The sequence below is a fragment of the Amblyomma maculatum genome, chromosome 2, assembly GCF_055883805.1.
Source record: "Amblyomma maculatum isolate TAMU_Amacu chromosome 2, ASM5588380v1, whole genome shotgun sequence".
Classification (NCBI taxonomy): Eukaryota; Metazoa; Arthropoda; class Arachnida; order Ixodida; family Ixodidae; genus Amblyomma; species Amblyomma maculatum.
The window spans coordinates 163,057,052-163,076,810 of NC_139345.1; the positions used below are offsets into that span (position 1 = coordinate 163,057,052).

At 42.5% G+C, this 19,759-nt stretch overlaps 1 protein-coding gene across 1 annotated transcript; it reads right to left on the bottom strand.

Moving 5' to 3' along the window:
• Positions 1–2,581: 2,581 nt before the first annotated feature.
• Positions 2,582–18,561, bottom strand: LOC146200328 (P2X purinoceptor 7-like). The gene is made up of 3 exons (XM_084592917.1): positions 18,299–18,561; positions 18,015–18,215; positions 2,582–2,773 (listed from the first exon to the last, which is right to left on the bottom strand). Exons 1-3 carry the CDS (start codon positions 18,559–18,561, stop codon positions 2,614–2,616), a joined length of 624 nt encoding a protein of 207 aa, XP_084449043.1. The 3' UTR covers positions 2,582–2,613.
• Positions 18,562–19,759: the final 1,198 nt, after the last annotated feature.

Below are 19,759 nucleotides of genomic sequence, written 5' to 3' on the forward strand. Positions count from 1 at the left end.
AATATATGTGATAATGGATACTTCAAACCCCGTTTTTTTGGTCCAGTGACTGGAATACATTTAGGTTTCATGAAGCTTTGCCCCTCCAAAATTAATGAGGCACTCTTTGCTTTCACTTGATTACATAGCAAACAATATGAATAATCACTGACTGTGCTCTATTATATTTTTGAACCTTTCTTTACTTCAGCTGAAACTGAACTTGACTTTTACAGCTCTCACCACCTTAGTTCAATTCCACTTTGTGGTTTACTGCCTCCTATTACCTATGAAGCATATTGCCTTGCCACATGCACAAAAGGCACACATGACCAGTGTATCCATTACTTATTTGTCATCAACCACCTGCCTACCCACCACGCCAATGTTCGTTTAGTTGTGTGCCCCTCAGGAAAGGAAGTAATCAAAAAGGGTGCAGCCGATTTCATGCTGCTATTGCCTTACTTTCTTTTTCTGCCTTTGTCAGCTTTGTTTACTAAATCTGTGTACAGAATGGACCTCCTTCATAAATGTTAAGTCAGCTTCGCCTCAATGCTGCATGACCCACTACTGGTGGAACAGCAATTTTTGGAAGCTATATTATAGCCACACTTCATGTGATCTACGCAGCAGAACAAGTTAATAGTTTCCAAAGCAGCACTACCTGCAGAGCAGCAATAAGCAATTTTAGCAGTTTAGCTTTGTTTAGAAAAGCGAAATTACAGAGTGAGAAAAGGAATTTAAATTCAGTCAAAGTGCATGTCTTGTTTTAGCACACAAATAAATCAATAATATCTAGGCAATAATTAGTGCAGCAGAATGAATTGACAAAGATCAGTCCCACAAAGTTTTATCATATTAGCAAGACATGACTGTAAACAAATTAGCCCAGAAGTTCTGATGAAGTATACCATATACAAAGTAACCAGGACAATAACGAGAATGGCAGCAGTGCAGGGCAATCAGACGTTCTGCTAGTAACGAAGAACAAAGTAAAGAAAGCTTCAGAACCTATGAAAAGGGGGAAACCAGCTGCAAAAGATCAGGAAACTATACATTTATCGAAGGATGGTGGGAATTTCATGCTAGAAAAACTAGCCACCCCGTGCAATGCCTCAGGACCTCGATTGTAACAAAATCTTGGAAAAATGCTAATAATATTTTAGTCCATAAAAAAGGGGTGTCAAGGACTTGAAAAATTAGACCAACAAGCCTACTATCCATTACGCACAGAGTATTTACTAGAGTTATTGCTAATAGAATCAAGGCATTAGACTTCTATCAACCAAACGATCAGGCCTGCTTTAGTAAAGGCTATTCTGCTATAGATCATAGTCACACTATCAACCAGGGGACAGAAAAACGCTCAAATATAACCAAAACTTATAAATAGCTCATAGATTATGATAAAGCTTTTGATTCAAATGAGACTGCAGCAGTAGACAAGCCATATGCGGAAGTACTGAAAGGTATCTATAGTGGCTGCACAGCAACCATAGATCTCCATAAAGAAAGTAATAAAATTCTCATAAAGCAAGGTGTTAGATAAAGAGGCACAATCTCCCCAGTGCTACTCATTGCTTGCTTAGATGGAGTATTCAGAGGGCTGGATTGGGAACAACAGTTAGGGATAAGGGTTAATGGAGGCTCTTTCAGTAATCTGAGTTTGTTGATGACATTGCCTTGCCGAGTAGCTTAGGTGAAGAATTACAAAGAATGATTAATGGCATAGGCAAAATAAAACAGTAGGGCTAAAATTAACTTTCAGGAGACTAAAGTAATGTACAGTCGACGTCACCCTTGTGTAGAGCGCTCGGGAGACACACGTCCCTGTAAATAAGGCCAGATATCGGCCGCAGCTGGTAGGTTCTTGCGGCAACACTCGTGTGAAAGTGGTGCCAGAGATAGCAGCAACCAAGGCAGACACTAGCACCTAGCCCAGAAGTCTAGAGTTGGAGTCTATTTTCAGCTTTTGTAGCCCGATATGCCTTGCTCGAGCGCTCTACACAAGGGTGACGTCGGCTATACAGCAACCTCGGAAAGGAAGTTTTTTGTGACAGGTAGCAAGACACTGGAAGTGGTAAGGGAATATGTCTGCTTAGGATAAGTAATATCAGCAGATCTGGATCATGAAAGGGAAATAAGGAAGAATCAGACTGGGCTACAGTGCATTCAGCAGCTATCAAATCATGAATGGCAGGTTACCTATGTCCCTCAAGAAGAAGTTATACAGCACCTGCTATCTTACCAGTACTTGTCTATGGGGCAGATATGTGGAGGTTAACGAAAAGTTCAAATTAAATTGAGGACCACACAGAAATCTATGGAACAAAAAATGGTAGGTGTAACAGGAAGCGTGCCGAATGGGCAAGGGAATAGTCACTGACTTGTGTCTGACAATGGCAGATCCTGTAATGCAAAGGCATGATAACCAGTGTGTCACCCATATGGGGGACACACTGTATTCCAAGGGAAAGCAAGCATAGTAAAGGGCAGCAGAAAGGTGGGCAGATGAGAACGGAAAGTTTGTGGGGTAAAATTGATACCGGTGAGACAGGAATGGGCAACTTGGAGGCATATAGGTGAGGCCTTTACCCTGCAGTGGGTGTAGTGAGGCTGGTGGTGGTGATGACTTCACAAACCTTGTGCATACTGGAAACCAGTGTAACCTTCGGACGGAAATCTCTCCCTTATTTGGTTTACAGCACAGGCAGGGAGGACCTTCCGGTGATTTCTGCCTAGGCGTCCCCAAAGCCAGTGTGCAAGCTGGCTGTAGCTGACGTAGCGGTACCTCCTGTTGACAAGAGAAAGAGCAATATTTTTTTTTCACCATAGCAAAACAAAAGTATGGTTTGGGGCTTTTACCATTGAGTTACTCAAGTTTCTGACATCTGTAAAATTACTTATAATCTCGCAGGTTGTATGCTGTAAAATGCCATTCTGTGGCTTGGCTTTGTTTGTAGGGTTTAAAATCTGGAAGAGACTCAGGCTAAGGGAGATGCTGCAGTGAAGGGCCCTGGGAATTTTGACCACCTGGGGTTCAACGTGCACTGACATCGCACAGCACACGGGCCCGTTGCTTTTCACCTCCATCAAAAAAGCGACCACCGCCGCCGGGATTCGATCCTATATCCCTGGGCTCAGCAGTTGAGCCCCCTAACCATTCAGCCACGGCGGCAGGGCCAGTGCAATTCTCACTGTGGATTTATTCTTCCTGGCAGGATGGTGAACTCTGAATTTCGCTGCAGGTAACTGAGAGAAAATGTGAGGTAAAAAAAGTAATGCCTCAAAGCAATGCAGTTTTTGTCAGGCAGAACATGGCAGTCATCTTGCACTATGTATTGCGTCTGAGATAAATGTGTCTGAGATAAATGTGGATGCCGCCATCATAAGCATATAAAGAAGCTTAGTGTGTGCAGATGGAGTCATTCTGTTTAAAGGAGCAAAGAACACCTGGTGTGTTCCTGTCAATTCAGATGTTTCCCCACAATATTCCACACTGACAACAATTTGGTGCTGAGGAAGGCTACAGTCTGTAAACACACTCAGTAGCAGCGCAACAAACGCGAGCATAGCAACCTGACTAAGCGACTTCTCAAGGCAGATGAAGGAGTTCAAAAGTTTGTCTGGTGCATCTTGGACGACATGGTATTGCTGACTCAAATTTTTTTCAAGTGCAATGGTGCAATGGCATGACTGACCCAGTCAAGCAACATGTATACCTTCTTACGTTATGTGGAGCTGAGATTTAAATTTCACTTGTGCACCTCTGCAGCCAAAAATGCCAGACCAAGTAAACCGTGTCAATATCACACAGGCACTGGAGATACACTTTGACCTCCACTTATACAACATTTAGTCATGCTATGTTTCAACGTTGACACCAACTGCCTAGTGAATCTATTACACAACTGCACTACGCAATTTAGCTTCGAGTTGTAACTTCGGGATTTTGTCAACAGCAACGGCAGTAACCACGCAAGGCGCTACGTCTACAACTACTACTGCTACTACTGTAATGAGCGCTACATCGTTGCAGACAGATGTAATGCTGCGTGACAGGTTTGTTTCTGGCTTAGGTGACGAAAGCCTCCATCCAGGATTAGCTCTTTGCACAGCATGACCTGACATACTTCAAGGCTCTCAACTTCGCCATTCATGTAAAAACTGTTAATCATGCGTTTAAACTAAACAAAGCAGTAAGCAACACAGGCATCAGAAGTAATGGCAAGACTAACAAGAAGCAAGCACAACGCTGTTCGCACTGTGGCCACAGTACAAAATCATGCAGGTTCGAGAGAGCAACATGCCATTGCTGCTAAAATTCCAAGTCATACTCAGAAAGCCAGCATTTCGATGCAGAAAAGTCTACCAGCAAAGCAACTACTTGGGGAAGTCAAGGACCTCACAGCCAGCAAGGAATGTCAAGTACAAAGCTTCGCACTCTGTTGGATCTGCACGTTGCAAAAAAACTGTGGTTCTCAATTTTCATGGCAAGCATGTGACTTCAGAAGTGTCTTCTTGCATAATGATCAATAGTGCCACGCTTTGATCCATTTGGACTGAAACCAACCCCGCAAACGATGACGTACACTTGCACACCTGGTTTGGACAGGCACTGCAAGTAGTGGGAACAGCAACAGTTCCTGTCTGCTAAAGAAATGGAACATTCAAGCTTCCGCTGTTAGTGGTTAACTACTTCTTCATGATGACTGGCATTCGATACATAACCTCACATCCATACCAACCCCGTTACCAATGGACAAACTGAATGGTGTGTGTGGGGAAAGTGAAGAAACCTATGATATGAGATTCACAAGAACCAATAAACCTTGTAGTGGCAGCACTGCATAGTTCAATAAACAACAGGCATCAGTCCTGCAAATGTTTAGCTGTGAAATGCCGACACAATTGGATCACATAGTACCCACACCGGAGTAGCCTGGCATTGAAGAGAATTTGCACAAGAATTGCCAAATGGGTGCAGGAGGAAAGTAATGTCTGATAATTCCTTCCAGGAGTGAAATGGATGTCTAGAAATATAGTGAAGCTGGTGGGCCGACATTCTTAGCTGGTTCAGTGCTCTGAAAAGATGGTGCGGCATCATCTGCGCCAGATAAGGAAGTGCGGCCACAGTCAAGGGGAAACACGAGGAGCAACAGCAACCCTTGCATGAGGAGTTAAGCACAGTGAACGGTTTGTTGCTGCCAACACAGCAGGGGAACAAGTACCACGCAGATCGCAGCATACAAGGTTGACCATCACAGCAATATGGAGCTGCTATCTTAGAGGGGGGGGAGTATTGTGCCTGAGATCAAGGTAGGCGATGCAATCATCAGTACAGCACAAAGATGTTTAGCGTGTAACCTATGTGTGAAGCAGGAATGTGCATACAGTTGTCCTGCTTGAAAGAGTAATAAACGTTAGGTCCATTCCTGTCAATGGCTGTCAAATGTTTCCTGACAACATGCCACACTGACAGAACGCATAACCAACACTTAAGGAGGTAGCAGTGAAATTGTTTATTTTCAGTGCCAAATTTTTGCACGTGCCAGCAATAGCAAGCGTTGCAAGACTACTATATGATGTAGTCTTTTTGTCAACTTCATTTGTTAACTTTAAAATGCCCATTGCTTACTCCCGCTGCGGAAGTTTCGTTAGGTTGTTACACTCGGCGGAATATTTTCTTTTTCAGAGAATCTTTTTTTAGTGCGCTTCAGCACATGTTAGATGCCGGAATCAAACAATTTGAGAGAGTTTACTTTGCATCTACTCAGATGCAAATTGTATTTACCATGCTCTGCTCTGAGCATCTACAGATCAGTGGAAGTGGTGATAAAGGTTGCAACGAATTCAAATTATGTCTCGTACACTCTACCACATTGTCACCTAATGCAAGTTGGCAAAAAAAGTAAAAACTTTAGCAAATAAACCGCGCTTAGATGGTGACCGTAGGGGGGGGGGGGGGGGCAGGTTACCTTGCCATGTGAATTTCACTCCAAACAGTATCCATTGAAATAAAATATTATATGTACCTATTTTATTGTCTTATGACCATTGTTATGTAATCATTTGTTCAAGTTCTGCAACTGTTGAATATGCCTCCCCAACTAATAAAACAAGCTTGTGTGTGTGGACAGCAACTTTTTTTTTCTTGCGATTACCTCGCAACTATGTGCATGCTCTTCAACACATTATCGCAAGTTCAAATGATACAGCCCGGGCAGCACAAAGCATTTGGCCAATGTTGTAAGTACGACGGCAAACAGGGGCCCTACATTGGGCCAGCCTAACCAGCATGCTCCCAGCGTAGGATATGCCAGTCAACACAATGTCCAACAATGGCCCAGACTAGCCAATGCTCTCCCAGTGTTGGCGCTGCCAGTAGCCGACACTGGCCAGCTTGGGCCAAGATGCACAGCTAATTGCCGATATTGGCACTGCCGTACATACATAATCTCTATATTGGACCGAGATTGCCGTTGTTCCTCCAATAATGGGCGCACCGGGTTTTAAAACTGGCTATAATGGGCCAAGCTGTCCTGCGTTCCTCCGTCATTGGGTTTTCCGTTTTTTAAAACTGGCTACAATGGACCAAGTTGTCCTGTGTTCTTCCGGCATTGGATGTTCCGGTTTTTAAACATGGCTACAATGGACAATTTTATCCTCTTTTCTTCCAGTATTGGATGTTCAGTTTTTAAAGATGGCTACAATGGACCAAGTTGTCCTGTGTTCCGCCGTCGTTGGCCGTTCCTTTTTTAAAACTGGCTACGATGGACCATGTAGTCCAGTGTTCTTCCGGCGTTGCCCGTTCAGTTTTTAAAACTGGCTACAATGGACCAAGGTGTCCTGTGTTCTTCCGACGTTGACCGTTCCGTTTTTTTAAACTGGCTTAATGGACCATTGCAATTTGTCTCGTGTTTTTCCAGTATTAGCTTTCCCTGTATGAAAACTGCCCACGATGGACCACTTTGTCCCCTGATCTCGCAATTGCCATTGCCATCCTAAAAACGCAGCTTTAATGAGCTGCCGAAGTGAATATTTTCTGTTGACCATTCAATCAAACCAAATTCTCCATTTTTAGGGTTGAATACACGTGCACTGGACGCCAAACCGCGGCATTTAATTCCGACAACATTTCAGCCGATCGTTCAGACCTCACAGAGTACCACGTACGGGACGACAATTACTATAACGCATTCAAGCACGTACGCTGCAACTGTCTGGATTCGTCTTTTCGGTGCGCTCATATGCGGCGCACCTTTGGGGGTCAGCTATATGTGTTTACGGTTTTAGCCTATTGGCATGCATGCAGATTTCGTCGCAGGCGCATACGTTTGTCGCACAATTATATCTAATGATAGCACGACCGTGCGACCACATATGTATACCCCAGACCGGCTAGCACTCGCGACCCAATATGCCTGTATTGGATGCCGACTACATCCTTGCATCTATACTTAACCTAAAGTACAAATCCAGTTGTCAGTGAGAACGCGAATAAAAACGAAATTGTGTGGCCATAGCATGTTCATGTGACATTAAATTAGTGATTAGAAGGTAGCTTTTTTATTGGCGAGAAGGAAAACGTTGCCTCAAGTTGAAGGAACAAATGACCATTTTCTCAGCGATGTTTTTGTTCTAGTGCTTTTGTATTATCCATAAGGAACTACGCGCAGCATCGTCTGTTTACCTGGAGAAAGGACCGAATACGATGTGTGTACTTTCTAGACGCAATCACTGGAAAATGAAAAGCCGGAAGACTCGCTAGGTTACCATTTTAGTTTTGGGCATTCACACGGTGGTAAAAAAAGAAGGACAGTTTTTCGTGCAGACTGCGAGCATGAAGGCCCCGGTACATTTATATGGCGCACAACATATACATCGCCAATAAACAAAAAAAGTTTTTTCCGCCTATTAGTTTAGAGTTTGACCATTCCAACCGCGCTAGGCGGTGGCAAAGGAATAAAAAAAAACTGTACAGGAATGAAAATAATGTGCGCTGTCGAGTCATTCGAAAAAACGAATGCAGCCTAGAAACACTGTTTTAATGAGGCAGTTTTCCATGCCCTTTCCAATTCTTTCATTCTACTAAAATGGTTTGGAATACGTTGCTTGCTCATTGAACGTTGTCGTCTTTTTGTGCAATCCGCGTTAAGGTGAAGGTGATTGCGAAAAACGTCTGTGTGTTGCCTGATGCCACAGCGCATCAGGACCTCGACGCGCACAAAATTGATTCTGAATCATTCATTGCTGTGTCTGTCACCGTCGATTTGCGAAGTCGAGACAAAACATGAGCGAAGAAATATTGTTACAGCTGGAGAATGATGAGGACGAAGTGGCGCGCTCGTTTGTGGAAGATTAACAAAAAGAAGTGCGTCGAATGGGCGGCGCTCGTAGCCTGGCTCCTTGGCTGTTCCTCAATGTATATATCTTTAATCCTCTTTTGTAAATATATTTCTCCCTGTTACAAAATTATATGCCAAAATTTTAAAACCTTGAACAATTCACAAATTCCGTAGAATGTTCAGAACAGCGCGGTGCGCTATAATTGGACAAAGGCTTTATCGAAGTGGCCATAATTACTTGCGCAACAAAATTATGCAAGGTGTTTTAATGGTTTTGAAAGCTGAGGTAGTGTAGAATAGGTGGGAAAAGTTTAAACAATGTGAAAACTGTTTTTGTTTTCCTAAAAATTTTCAATGTTCGCTGTTTTCTGTAAATTAGCGCGATCGTATCTCTGTATCCAAATGTCATAAAAATATGAGCTTTAGCTGTTTGCGGATAATTATGCTGAGAACATATTGTGGAATTATTGCTGCTCTACCATGAACCTTTTCTGAAATAAAGGCCTGCAAATTAGGAAAATTTTCGTTTCCTGGGCCGATGCTGAGAATTTTTATAAAAATATCTACTCATGCCCGAAAAGCGAACATTAACTGAATACGAATAAAAACATGTATATATTTAGTCGGATAATTTTCGGCTAGCTAACTTGAGCATAATTTGTATAATCTATAACCAAAGTTGGCTAGAATAGAAGAGAAGCTCGGAACTCCGCCTCTTTGACATTATTAATCAGTCATCACGCAACAATATATAATATTTTGAAGTAAATATAAAAGGTCGAACGACCATCCTTTGTTCGATCATAGGTGGCGAAAGGGAGGGGACGCGCGCATTTGTCGATGCACCAACTGTATGGATTTAGGCAAGAATGTGGATGGTAGATGGGGAGGCTTTCTATTTTTTTTAGAAAATGTTATGTCCGTGGCTCGATTGAAGAAACAATGCGTTTGCGAACACACAAAACAAAACTATTCATTAGAACTCGAGCGGTGCGCGCTGGCGGCCGTTCATCGGCACGGTCCGAAGTCACGGCTGGCCGGTGCAAGCAGAAGAGGGCTGGGTAAAGGAGGAATGGAATGTTGAGATTGTCGTTGGTCCTTCGTTCCCACGCGCAGCCCTTGCGAACACAACACCGCGGCGGGAATCGCCCACTAGTTGAGCGGTTCGTTGTTCCCCCTCGCCTACGCGTCTACGTGCAAGACACAACAGACAGCATCCCCAGCTGCGCTGCTGTGCGGCCTCCTCCCGAAACGTTCATTTCAGAGCTTGTTGGAGACGCTACAAGACTTGTGACAGCTTCTTAAACCTTTCTTTAATTTCTTCCCTCATTAATTTTCTTTTTCATTGTGCTGTGCATAATTTTCTCTTGCGCCTATACATGTCCATGTGCTCCGGTTTGTGCTTGCTACATATCAGTGAATAGTAGAGCTGTGAAATGTCGCCGGAGTACGGATTACAGCAACGGCGGGAAACCATCGGCATTATCGGACTCAGTGAACGCCGTCATCTTAGACCGTGAGTATATATCTTTGCAGCATGCCATTCCTTCATAATTGGTTCTATATAATCTCCTACCAGTCCCAAATGTTCTCTTTCTGTATTCTCCTCGAAATAACTGCGCGAAGCATGACTTCAAGAACTAAGCGAATTTTCGTCCGGGTTACATGCAAGCAAGTGCGTGGACTTATTTGCTGGCTGCGATATAAATAGCATTTGCGCCGAAAATAGAGGAGCCGTGCGTAACAGGTGTGTATGCCACCAACACGTGACAGAACACTGCAGGCAGCCATTTGCGCAGTTTTTTGACTATGCAGCGCGCCGCAATCAATTAGTAACCAGATACTATGCGCCCGGCTTTCTACATATATTTTGGACAGCCTCTCTTCTGCGCGCAGGAAGCCATGTTCACACAGTTTTTGGATTTTGCTTAAAGTTAGGGCAGTTTTTTGTTTTCAGATGTACAGACGAAGTTTTGAAAACTGTTCGTGCCGTCTGTGCAAGCGAATTTACAGTGGGGCGGACATTATGTGCGTGATGCCGCTTGATGATTAGGCTATAATTAGGTCATAATGAACCTCCACTTTTATAATGGTTAATATCATATCGAGGAATTGAAAGCCGTGAACAGCGCAAGTGAGCCCCTTTTCAAAATTTTCTTAATCGACGCCCCCCTTCTGAGCACGCGCCTTCAGGTGAGGGCGTTATCAAAAAGCGGCGACAATAGGAGAGCGATTTCGCAGACGCGCTTCGAAGGCGGGGGAAAATAACAATAGAAGCAAAAAGGCACATAAGCCGTGTGGGCACTGCGTCCCTGTCACTGCAAAGTAAACAACGTGCACGCGGGACACATTGTACAAAACATTGACGGCCGGTATGAGGCAACCATATCGTCCGAAATATATTCCTCGAGGAGCGCTCGATCACGGCGCGCACTTTCAGGCGAAATGGGACAGGCCGTCAGGTCCGCCTGTTCGGCAGTTACAGCTCTTTGTACCTCACGTACCGTACCGTATGCATTAAGTGCACGCCATAGCCATCGTGCAAGAATGTTGAAACCGAAGCAGCGATCCACGTATTCTAGTTCTATAGGAAATCATTTGGGAGTAGAAAAGAGCAACTTAATATGATGTGAATGGTTCTTTAATGAACGATATGTATAAATGGACGGTTGAATAGTTACAGTAATGGAGTGTTCCGCTAGAATTGTTTACGGCCGTGACCGCAATAAATATTACTCATATTTCTCTTAGCTTTAAGCTCTGGCATTGATAAGCCTATCTAAAGAACCGACTGGCAGTGACAAGTTGTTTACAGCTGTTGATCAAAAGGTAGGCCATCATGCTATTATTGCAGGCATATTTGCTTCTTTTTGTACCTCTGTTTACAAAAACTTAATTTTGTTCCCCATTCCTAGGGACGCTGCACCTCTTACGATAATCACTGTTCAGTCGCTTTTATTCAAGGTACAAAAAGGAGGAAATGCGCATGCACTCATAGGATAGCCTGTCTTTCCGTTAACAGCTGCAAATAACACGCCACTGCTCCTCGGTACCTTGGATGAAGTTTTCAATGGGGTTACCTGAGATGCCTAGCAATGGCTGTAATATTTATACCAATCACTGCAGTGAAAAAGAAAGGTAACACTGCATCGCTTTAACTGCTGCCTGCACCTATAAACGTGCCTTAATTTATTGCCTATTCTTATAGACGCAAGACCTCTTGCTATAGGCTTTGTTCAGTAAGCAACCGTCTTTCATTGCTTCAATTTCTATCTCTCCACCACTTTCTTGTTGCTCTGGGTGTGATCATTTGATTTCATTGTTCAAATCATAATGTTTTATCATGTGTGAATGATATAGCCTGCACATACATGCTTTCATTTTTTTAGATGCGCATCGGGAGCGTTTTCTACGTAGAAATGGATCGATTGAGTTGTATCACTGGTGCGAAAACAGACAACCCCCAGAAGATATGTGTCCTGTGGTTGGAAGGGCAATAAAGAAGAAGAAAATCAGCGGAAAAGCCTGCCTAAAAAAAGGTAGCACTGCATCACTTTAACTGCTGCATGCACCTTTAAATATGCCTTATGTTTATTGCCTATTCTTATAGACGGTGGACCTCTTGCTATTGACTTTTTGCAGAAAGCAACCGCCTTTCATTGCTTCAATTCCTATCTCTCCACCACTTTTTTGTTACTTCGAGTGTGATCCTTTGATTTTATTGCTCAAATCATATTATTAAATCGCCGGTGAATGATTTCGCCTACACATACATGCTTTCATTTTTTTAGGTGCGCATCGAGAGTGTTTTCTACGCATAAATGGATCGATTAAGTTGTATCACTGGTTCGAAAACCAACAGTTCGGTACCCCCAGAAGATTTGTGTCCTGTGGGTGGCAGGGGTATAAAGAAGAGAATAATCAGTGGAAAAGTCTGCCTAAAAACTTACAAAGATGGCGCAAAAGCGAAATGCTGATCAGGGTTAGAGTCTGATTACTTCCGTTACCCCATTTCACTTGCTAGGTGATGTGACATATATGAAGCACCTTAGTATAATTTCTGATATACTCACTGAAAATTGTGTAGACATTAACTTTTTTCTCGTTCAATTATTTTGAGTGACGCACGAATTGGAATAACACGAAGTCATCCACACATCTAATGCCCATAGACATTAGATGCGTGGATGAGCTCATTATTTGTGTTCCTATGAGAGCATGCAATAGTTTGTCGAATATATTAATATGTTAAAAGTTGATTTTTTTACTGTTAATCGGAGTAATACATATGCTCCATATCATAGCATTATTCGCCTGTAGTTTGTATCTGCTCTTTCCTAAATTGTATTCTACAAAGTATGCGTGTGTCATCTCGTACGTCTATTTAACTAGCGAACAATTTGCAATCGAATCCCTTTTGTGATGTTGTTTCAGCTACAAATAATGTATGACAGTTGTGACAATATAGGTAGCTTTAGGTATAACATATAGCGCGAAAATCTTTAATATATGCGATGATATTTTTATTCACCGCATTGGCTAAACCAGCCTGTTTGAAGAGACGAAATGAAAACAAATATGGATGTCTTCGGAAAGGAACAGTAATCGTGGTGCCATGACCATTTTTTTTAATTAAATTTTCATATGTCGTGGGCAAATGTCTCGACACAAAGGAATGACCCTTAGGTTTGCCAGATGCGGCGTAGTATTCTCGAAAAAAAAACGCCTATCACTAAAGCTGGAAAACGCCGTTTTTGTCGTTTCAAAAAGTTGCACGTTTGGAGGCCGGCTGGTTGCGTAAAATTTTGTCATCCACTGTTTTTTACTCACCGCATTTGGGTAATGTTTACTTGTATAAGAAGTATTAAAAGTGTGTTTCATTGATGCAGTTGATTTAGTAAAAAATCGCAAACTTTGCTTCAAGAAGAACGCGCTGCAAAAACGTTAATGTTCAACCTTGCATACTGGCGTGACGCGTTGCGTTGTTTGCACTAAAACATTCTGTGTTTATTACGCAGGTCATATTGTTAATTTAAGGCAGAATTTGGAGCTCTAAACTGCTATGTGTGTTCTCTGTAACGCCACCAAAAGTATTATGCTGGAAAGCGATTTGCTTATGATTGTAATTATAAAAATTACACATTGCAAAATCATCTTCAAAAATATAGTATTGTTAGTGGTGGTCAAAGCTGAGAAATGGAATAATATATTAATAACCTAGATTGAATACTGTTGCACCTAGCAATAAAAAAGAATGCAGGACAGAGAAAAAGTTCAGCCTTCATTTGCGTTCTGCCATGAAATTGACAGAAATAGTGAAATAATACCATTTTAAGCTATATTAAGTATTTGTCCCAGAAGCAGAAAAAGGGTGTATAAGCGCTGACAAGGTTTTAAATTTTACTTAAGGTAAAATGTAACTAAGATCAGCAAATAGTAAATTGAAGTTTTTATGTGTACTCCATGAGGGGGAGCCATATAAGCACATCTATAGAACAAAAACAAGCATTTTTATATTTCTAATATTACATTTTGCAGAATTCAATATATTTACTGGCTCAAATTAACAAAGTACTTTGCATTGTTTCCACAGATTTTGATAAAAATTGATGTTGCGGCCGTTTCTTCAATTCCAATCAGTTTTGCTTATTTTATCATTTTCTTACTTTTGTCCAATTTCAAAATAATATGCAGATACACACACAAATCTAGAGCTTCAAATTTTTTCAGAAATAAAGAATGGAACCTAGATGATGTAGAGAAATAGTTTCTGTGCCAAGATATTATTGGATCTTGCAAGAATGCAGGCTGAGTTTGGCCATTATCAGCACGAGCACTCGGTTTAATATTTAATGTTATATTTTTAAACAGTATAACGCCACACTTTTTAGTCCGTGATATTTTTGAGGTACTGAAGAGTTTTGAGAGGGATTTGAATAAAAATCGAAGATGATCTTCTTTTAATGGCAGCAAATTTGCCCTTTACTGCTGTTTTCGAATTCTGAGCAATTTTGATACGTTGTTGAGAACACACCTAGTGGTCTGGAGCTCCAGATACTGCCTGGAATTAAGAACATGCGTCAGGAAGTGAAAACATATTTAATGCAACCAACCTAATGCATCATATGCCAGTACATAAGGTTAAAAATGAATATTTTTGCAGCGTATCGCTCCTGAAGAAATGTTAGCGATTTTTTAATAACTCAACTGCAAAAACAAAATGGGTTTCTAATAGTGTTTGTAACTATAAAACCTGCATATATTTACTGAGTAAAAAAGAGTAGATGACAAAATCATGGTATCCGAACTTGCAACATTTAGAAATGGCAAAAACGGCGTTTTCTACCTCTAGAGATATACCATACAATTATTTTTCTTTCGAGGAAACTACGCGTATCTTGAAAACCTAAGGTTAATTCTTTTGTGTCTAGATATTTGCCCACCACATATAAGAATTTCATTGGAAACGAAAGATGGCCATGGGACCTCGATTATGTTTCTTATCTAAGGCACCCATAATACGCTGTGAGAAAGCCAATATCAAGGGCTTTTTTTTAATATTCCAGATTTCGAACGGTTGTGCCATCTAAGAAAATTTGAAAGCTAGGCACACCTTAGGTGTCGCCAGCCATCACTTTCTGTTACAGCTGCATTTGCTAAGCTGAATTAACGCGTTGAGTACTTTATTTTAGCCACGAATATAGCGCTATTACATGTCAATTTTAAAGAAAGGCCGCAGTGACGCGATTCCTGTAGAATTTGTAAGTGAAATCTGTAAACCTTACAAATCTACCCATATATATGATCTCTTGCAGGTTTTATTCAAGCTACATTACACCTGCTGCGCCCCATAGCTTGCGCCAAGGGTTATAAATAAACCATTAGAAACAGACGATGGAAACCGGTGGCGCATTTTTGCTGGCAGCCACTTAGGACAGCACAGAAAATTTTTATTTTGTACGTAGGGAAGTGAGGTTATTCGCTTCAAGTACTAAATATTCACTTTAGACAATAAGTAGGACTTAGAGTCGGTGAGCAAGTTCGGAAACCCCTGTTTCAATATTTGCGGTTAGAAACCTCATGTGTACCTTTTTTTCCACCTGCGGATAAATTCCGGGTTATGTAGATACCGAAACCGTTACCAGCCCATTCGCGCACCTCGATTTTGCTGCTCACAACATGATTTTGAGCGGACAAAACAACCTGCCGCTATGATGGCTAGCCCCATGCATGAGTAAGGGTGATATGCTGGTGATGGTTGCTTCGCGTCGGCCCTTTGGCACACATGAAGGCTCGAGTTACAATGAGCGCGCCGAACTTTGCTATGCGGATAATGACTACAAAGCGGTAAGGATACAAATGAGTGGAACAGTATTTTTCAGCTGTAAAATACAAATACAACCTTGTTGGACATTTGTGCTGGCGCGGACGAAGAAACCATAGGCAACTTGTAGGTCTAACGCTACACAGGGCTATCGAGCCAAGCCAAGTCCTCAATTGTATTGTCCAGGAATCTGATTTTTGTATTTTCGTGGTTTCCTACTGTATCTGGCGTTCAAAATGCAGACGTGAGGGTTCTTTTCGCAAATAATCAAACGTGGTTTGCGCCGGTACTCTTCAAAGTAGCAACACCATTTATTGTGTAAGTCAATAATCAGTAATTTAGGTAAATAATGTCAATTAAGGATTCCAAACAAAACCTTTTCTGTGGCGCTCAGGGTAGCTTCCAGCAATATGTATCTGGTTTCCTTTGCCTGCCTCCGAAATGGTTTTTTTTTATCCCTTGGATCAAATTTGCTTGGACAAGCAGTATATGTGTAAAAATGATGCACCTGTGAGCTACCCGTTTAAGTGAGCTCCCGTTTAAGTGAACTACCCACAAAACTAGTCAAAAGCGTATATCAGCTAACCAGTGGCCAGTGCAGCAGTCGTGGGCTTAGATCGCTTGTGTATATTATATCTAGCCATTTAAAAAAATGCAAATGGTCGCCGAACATTCTCTTGGTAACGATATTTAGTATCGCAGAAAGCGTAGGAGCGGCAAAAAACTTGCGCGCCAGTTATATGCGGAGACAGCCGACAATCGAGCACTAATTCCTAGTGTGGGATGAAACACTGGCTGTCTCAGGAGTATTGCTGTGGAGGCGATCAAAATGCAACAGGACACATGCTATGCAATGTATGTACGTCTTTCATCCTAATAAACCCAAGGCAGCTGAAACTAGTCTGGAACTCATCAGTATAGTGTTTCTCATTGACCATGAATTTCGGTACATGAATCCTGGAATTTTCTACTTCTTCCTAAAATAATGCGCGCGATTTTATATGCCTCGTAATAGTGTTGTAAATTTTGTTTCCTCATTGTTTTTGTGCAGGTGCCATTTGCAAAAAAGTTGGGGTGGGCGATTTGGAGGCACACGCATTTATTCGTAGGTGGCTGCCTGGTTCCTGTGACGGGGGGGGGGGGTAAGAAAAAGGCGTTATGCTGAAACCTCCCCTGGCGAGCCAGGCATGCCACCTGTGAATGCAATTGCAGGGTCAGCCCCCTCACTACGCCTATGAGTGTGCCCTCCAGCTCCCTGGCCCCTTCCACTTCCCGAGAGCCCGCCCTGCCCTGACCAACCCTGCCACTGCCCCGCTAACTGCGGCTGTGTGTGCCCTCAGCGCTGGCTAGTAACAACTGCCGTCTATAGTAACAATTGCAATAAATATTATCTTTTTGTGAACCATGCCCTTGTTTTGTGAATATGTACTGGTTGCTCATGAGCGACAATTTGAATTATTATGGCCACTCTTATTTGAAAGACCATTATTGTCCAAGCAAGTTCGATGTGCTGTCACGAATATGGCTAGAATGTAAAGGGCTGCATTTTATGGCCTGCAAAGGCAGTGCCACAAAATGTGTAATCTTGACATCATCAATGGTACATGAATGGAGTAGCCGGTGTACCCATAAACCATTGAATTAATATTGGTATCGACAATATGCGGCATGAATGGAGCAGCCAGTGCACCTGCAATGGCTAACCATTGGTATGATATTCGCATTGACAATGGGCCATCAATGGAATAGCTGGTATTAAACAAATATTGGTAATACAATGATGGTATAATGCTGGACAGTATTGGCAAGAATCATGGTGCATGAATGGAAAGTCTAATATTGTGCCTACATTGGTGGCTCCAGCTTGGTTGAACACTGGACCAATCTTGGAACGAAAGATGGGCCATGAATGGAGAATGTAGTAAAATGCCCAAATGCCAATATCAGTCCAATATTGATGCCATCCTTTTCCAGTGATGAACCATTGTTGCACCAATGCTGGTGTGCTGCTTGGGATGTTACATTTCCTTGTTTACTGGTGCATGAAATAAAGCAAACCAGTAACCTGCATGGTAATACGTCGCGCTGATGCACACCTCCTACGGAGAAAAGGATAAAACTAGCGATGCTGTGTTCGCGCTAACGTGCCGCGATGTCGACACTCACTGACACACGGCGCAAACACAACACAGACGCTTTTTTTTTGCATTTTCGTAAGGGACACTGCCAATGATCGCAAGAACGTAACGCCAGAGTTCCAGATTTGTTTATATATTTTTTTTTCGTACAGCGTTTTCCGCGTGAGAAAACGAAAAACGGGCAGTCGCTTTTTCACGCTGTCGCCCTCTGAGCACGGTTATTACCTTGTGGCCTCGACGCGCAGTCCATGGTCAATAAGCGTTTCAAGTGCCACGGTCAGTACCACTTCATCGAGGCACAGCGTAAAAAAATGGGGGTGCTCCGTAATGCATCCAGACGGCTGCTTCCTAGTCGCCGCCGGGATCTCGCGGCAAAAGATGCTTTCGAGGGCAGACGGCATCGGCACGCACCGCCCGCAGCTGCACCTGTTCGAATATATCGGTTAGCGATTGCACTTTTCTTCAACGCCTGAAAGTAGGCTAGGTTACATGGCTCGAGCATCACATACCAATGCGTGCTCCCGAGACGGTCGGGTTCGGGAGGCTGACGATCGGGTCTTCTGCAAGGCGAAATGTTGCCGCGGCCTCTCGGCACGACTGCTGCTGGCCCGACGCAGGCTCCGTCTTCGCCTTCGCCTTCGCGGTTGTCGTCGTCGCTGTCGTCTGAACCTTCCCGACCTCGCACTCGTAAAGGTACATCGGCATAAGGCTCAAAACCCAAGCACCGACTCCTTTCTAAAAGGCGACGCTGAAACTCAGGGAGGTCGGCCATTTTTTAGAAAACAGTATATTGCAGCAGAGTACGATTAGAACCCCTAGAATTGCGCCGAGCTCGGTCAACTTCGGCTCAGCAGGCTCCGAAAACAGGAGCTTCTCATTGGCTTAGCGCTATGACGTATCTGTTGAGTTGAGGAGCAATCGCGCTAGGAAACCGAAATTGTGTTTTTGTCGCTATTAAATCAACGCGGGTGATGAAATGAATCTAGGTATATTATATGATGAAGGATACGGATTCCATTTACACAAGCTGTGCAAAATTTCCGGAAAACGTTTCACGACCCATTTAACCTTGATAAGCCTCCAATTTTTTTCTTTTTTATGAACCTTGTGAACTGTTAGAGTTTAGTGTAACGTTTCGCTTTATCGGCACTCGCTGTACAACGTTCTTTTTGTTTTGTAGCTCTCAGACCGGTTCACGGCCACCCGCCGCTTTCACAATGCGTAGCTGCGTTTCAAGAGAATTTGACAGGCAAGTCGAGGTAAGTTACTGTGAGACTGGAACACACTTTTTAAAGGTCATAAGAGTAATAAAACTAACGAGTGGCGCACAATTACATGCATATAAACAGGTCACACCTATCTATTTATTATAAAAACATACGGAGCAACAATATATTCTGCCCACCCATAACAAGTGGTTGAAATTGTGGAATTCATTAACAATTTCTCGCCGGCTGTCTATGATACTATGATTTTGATAATTCGTTTCACTGCATGATGTAACAGACACGATCAGAAATTGTCAGTTACTGATCTGCATCACATGTTTTTGCCCAATCTGATGTTAACCAATTTTCTTAATCCATCGTTTTACCACGATACCCTGCACACATGATTGAATCCAGTGTTGGTAATGTACTTAGACAATTATCTATTAGGGAAGAGCTTCAGCTAAAACATAGGTTGGAATTTTAGGTAAAGGGACTATTGTGCCACGTTACCATTCTTGGCCTGTCAGCTTCTTTGCGGAATTTTTACATCAATGAATGTCGTGTCAAAAGCGAATTGAGTTAAAATGAGGCATTTGATGGGAAATAAAGTGGCGACTGATAGGCTTCCTCCTTTTTTAGCCGCCTAATCAGTTTTCTTCACGCCAAAATCTAGTAAAAGCCCCTGCTCCCTTCAGGGTATGGTTACCTGATATCAAACGTTCATAAAATTGTGAATTAAATAGGTTTCGTAATTATGCT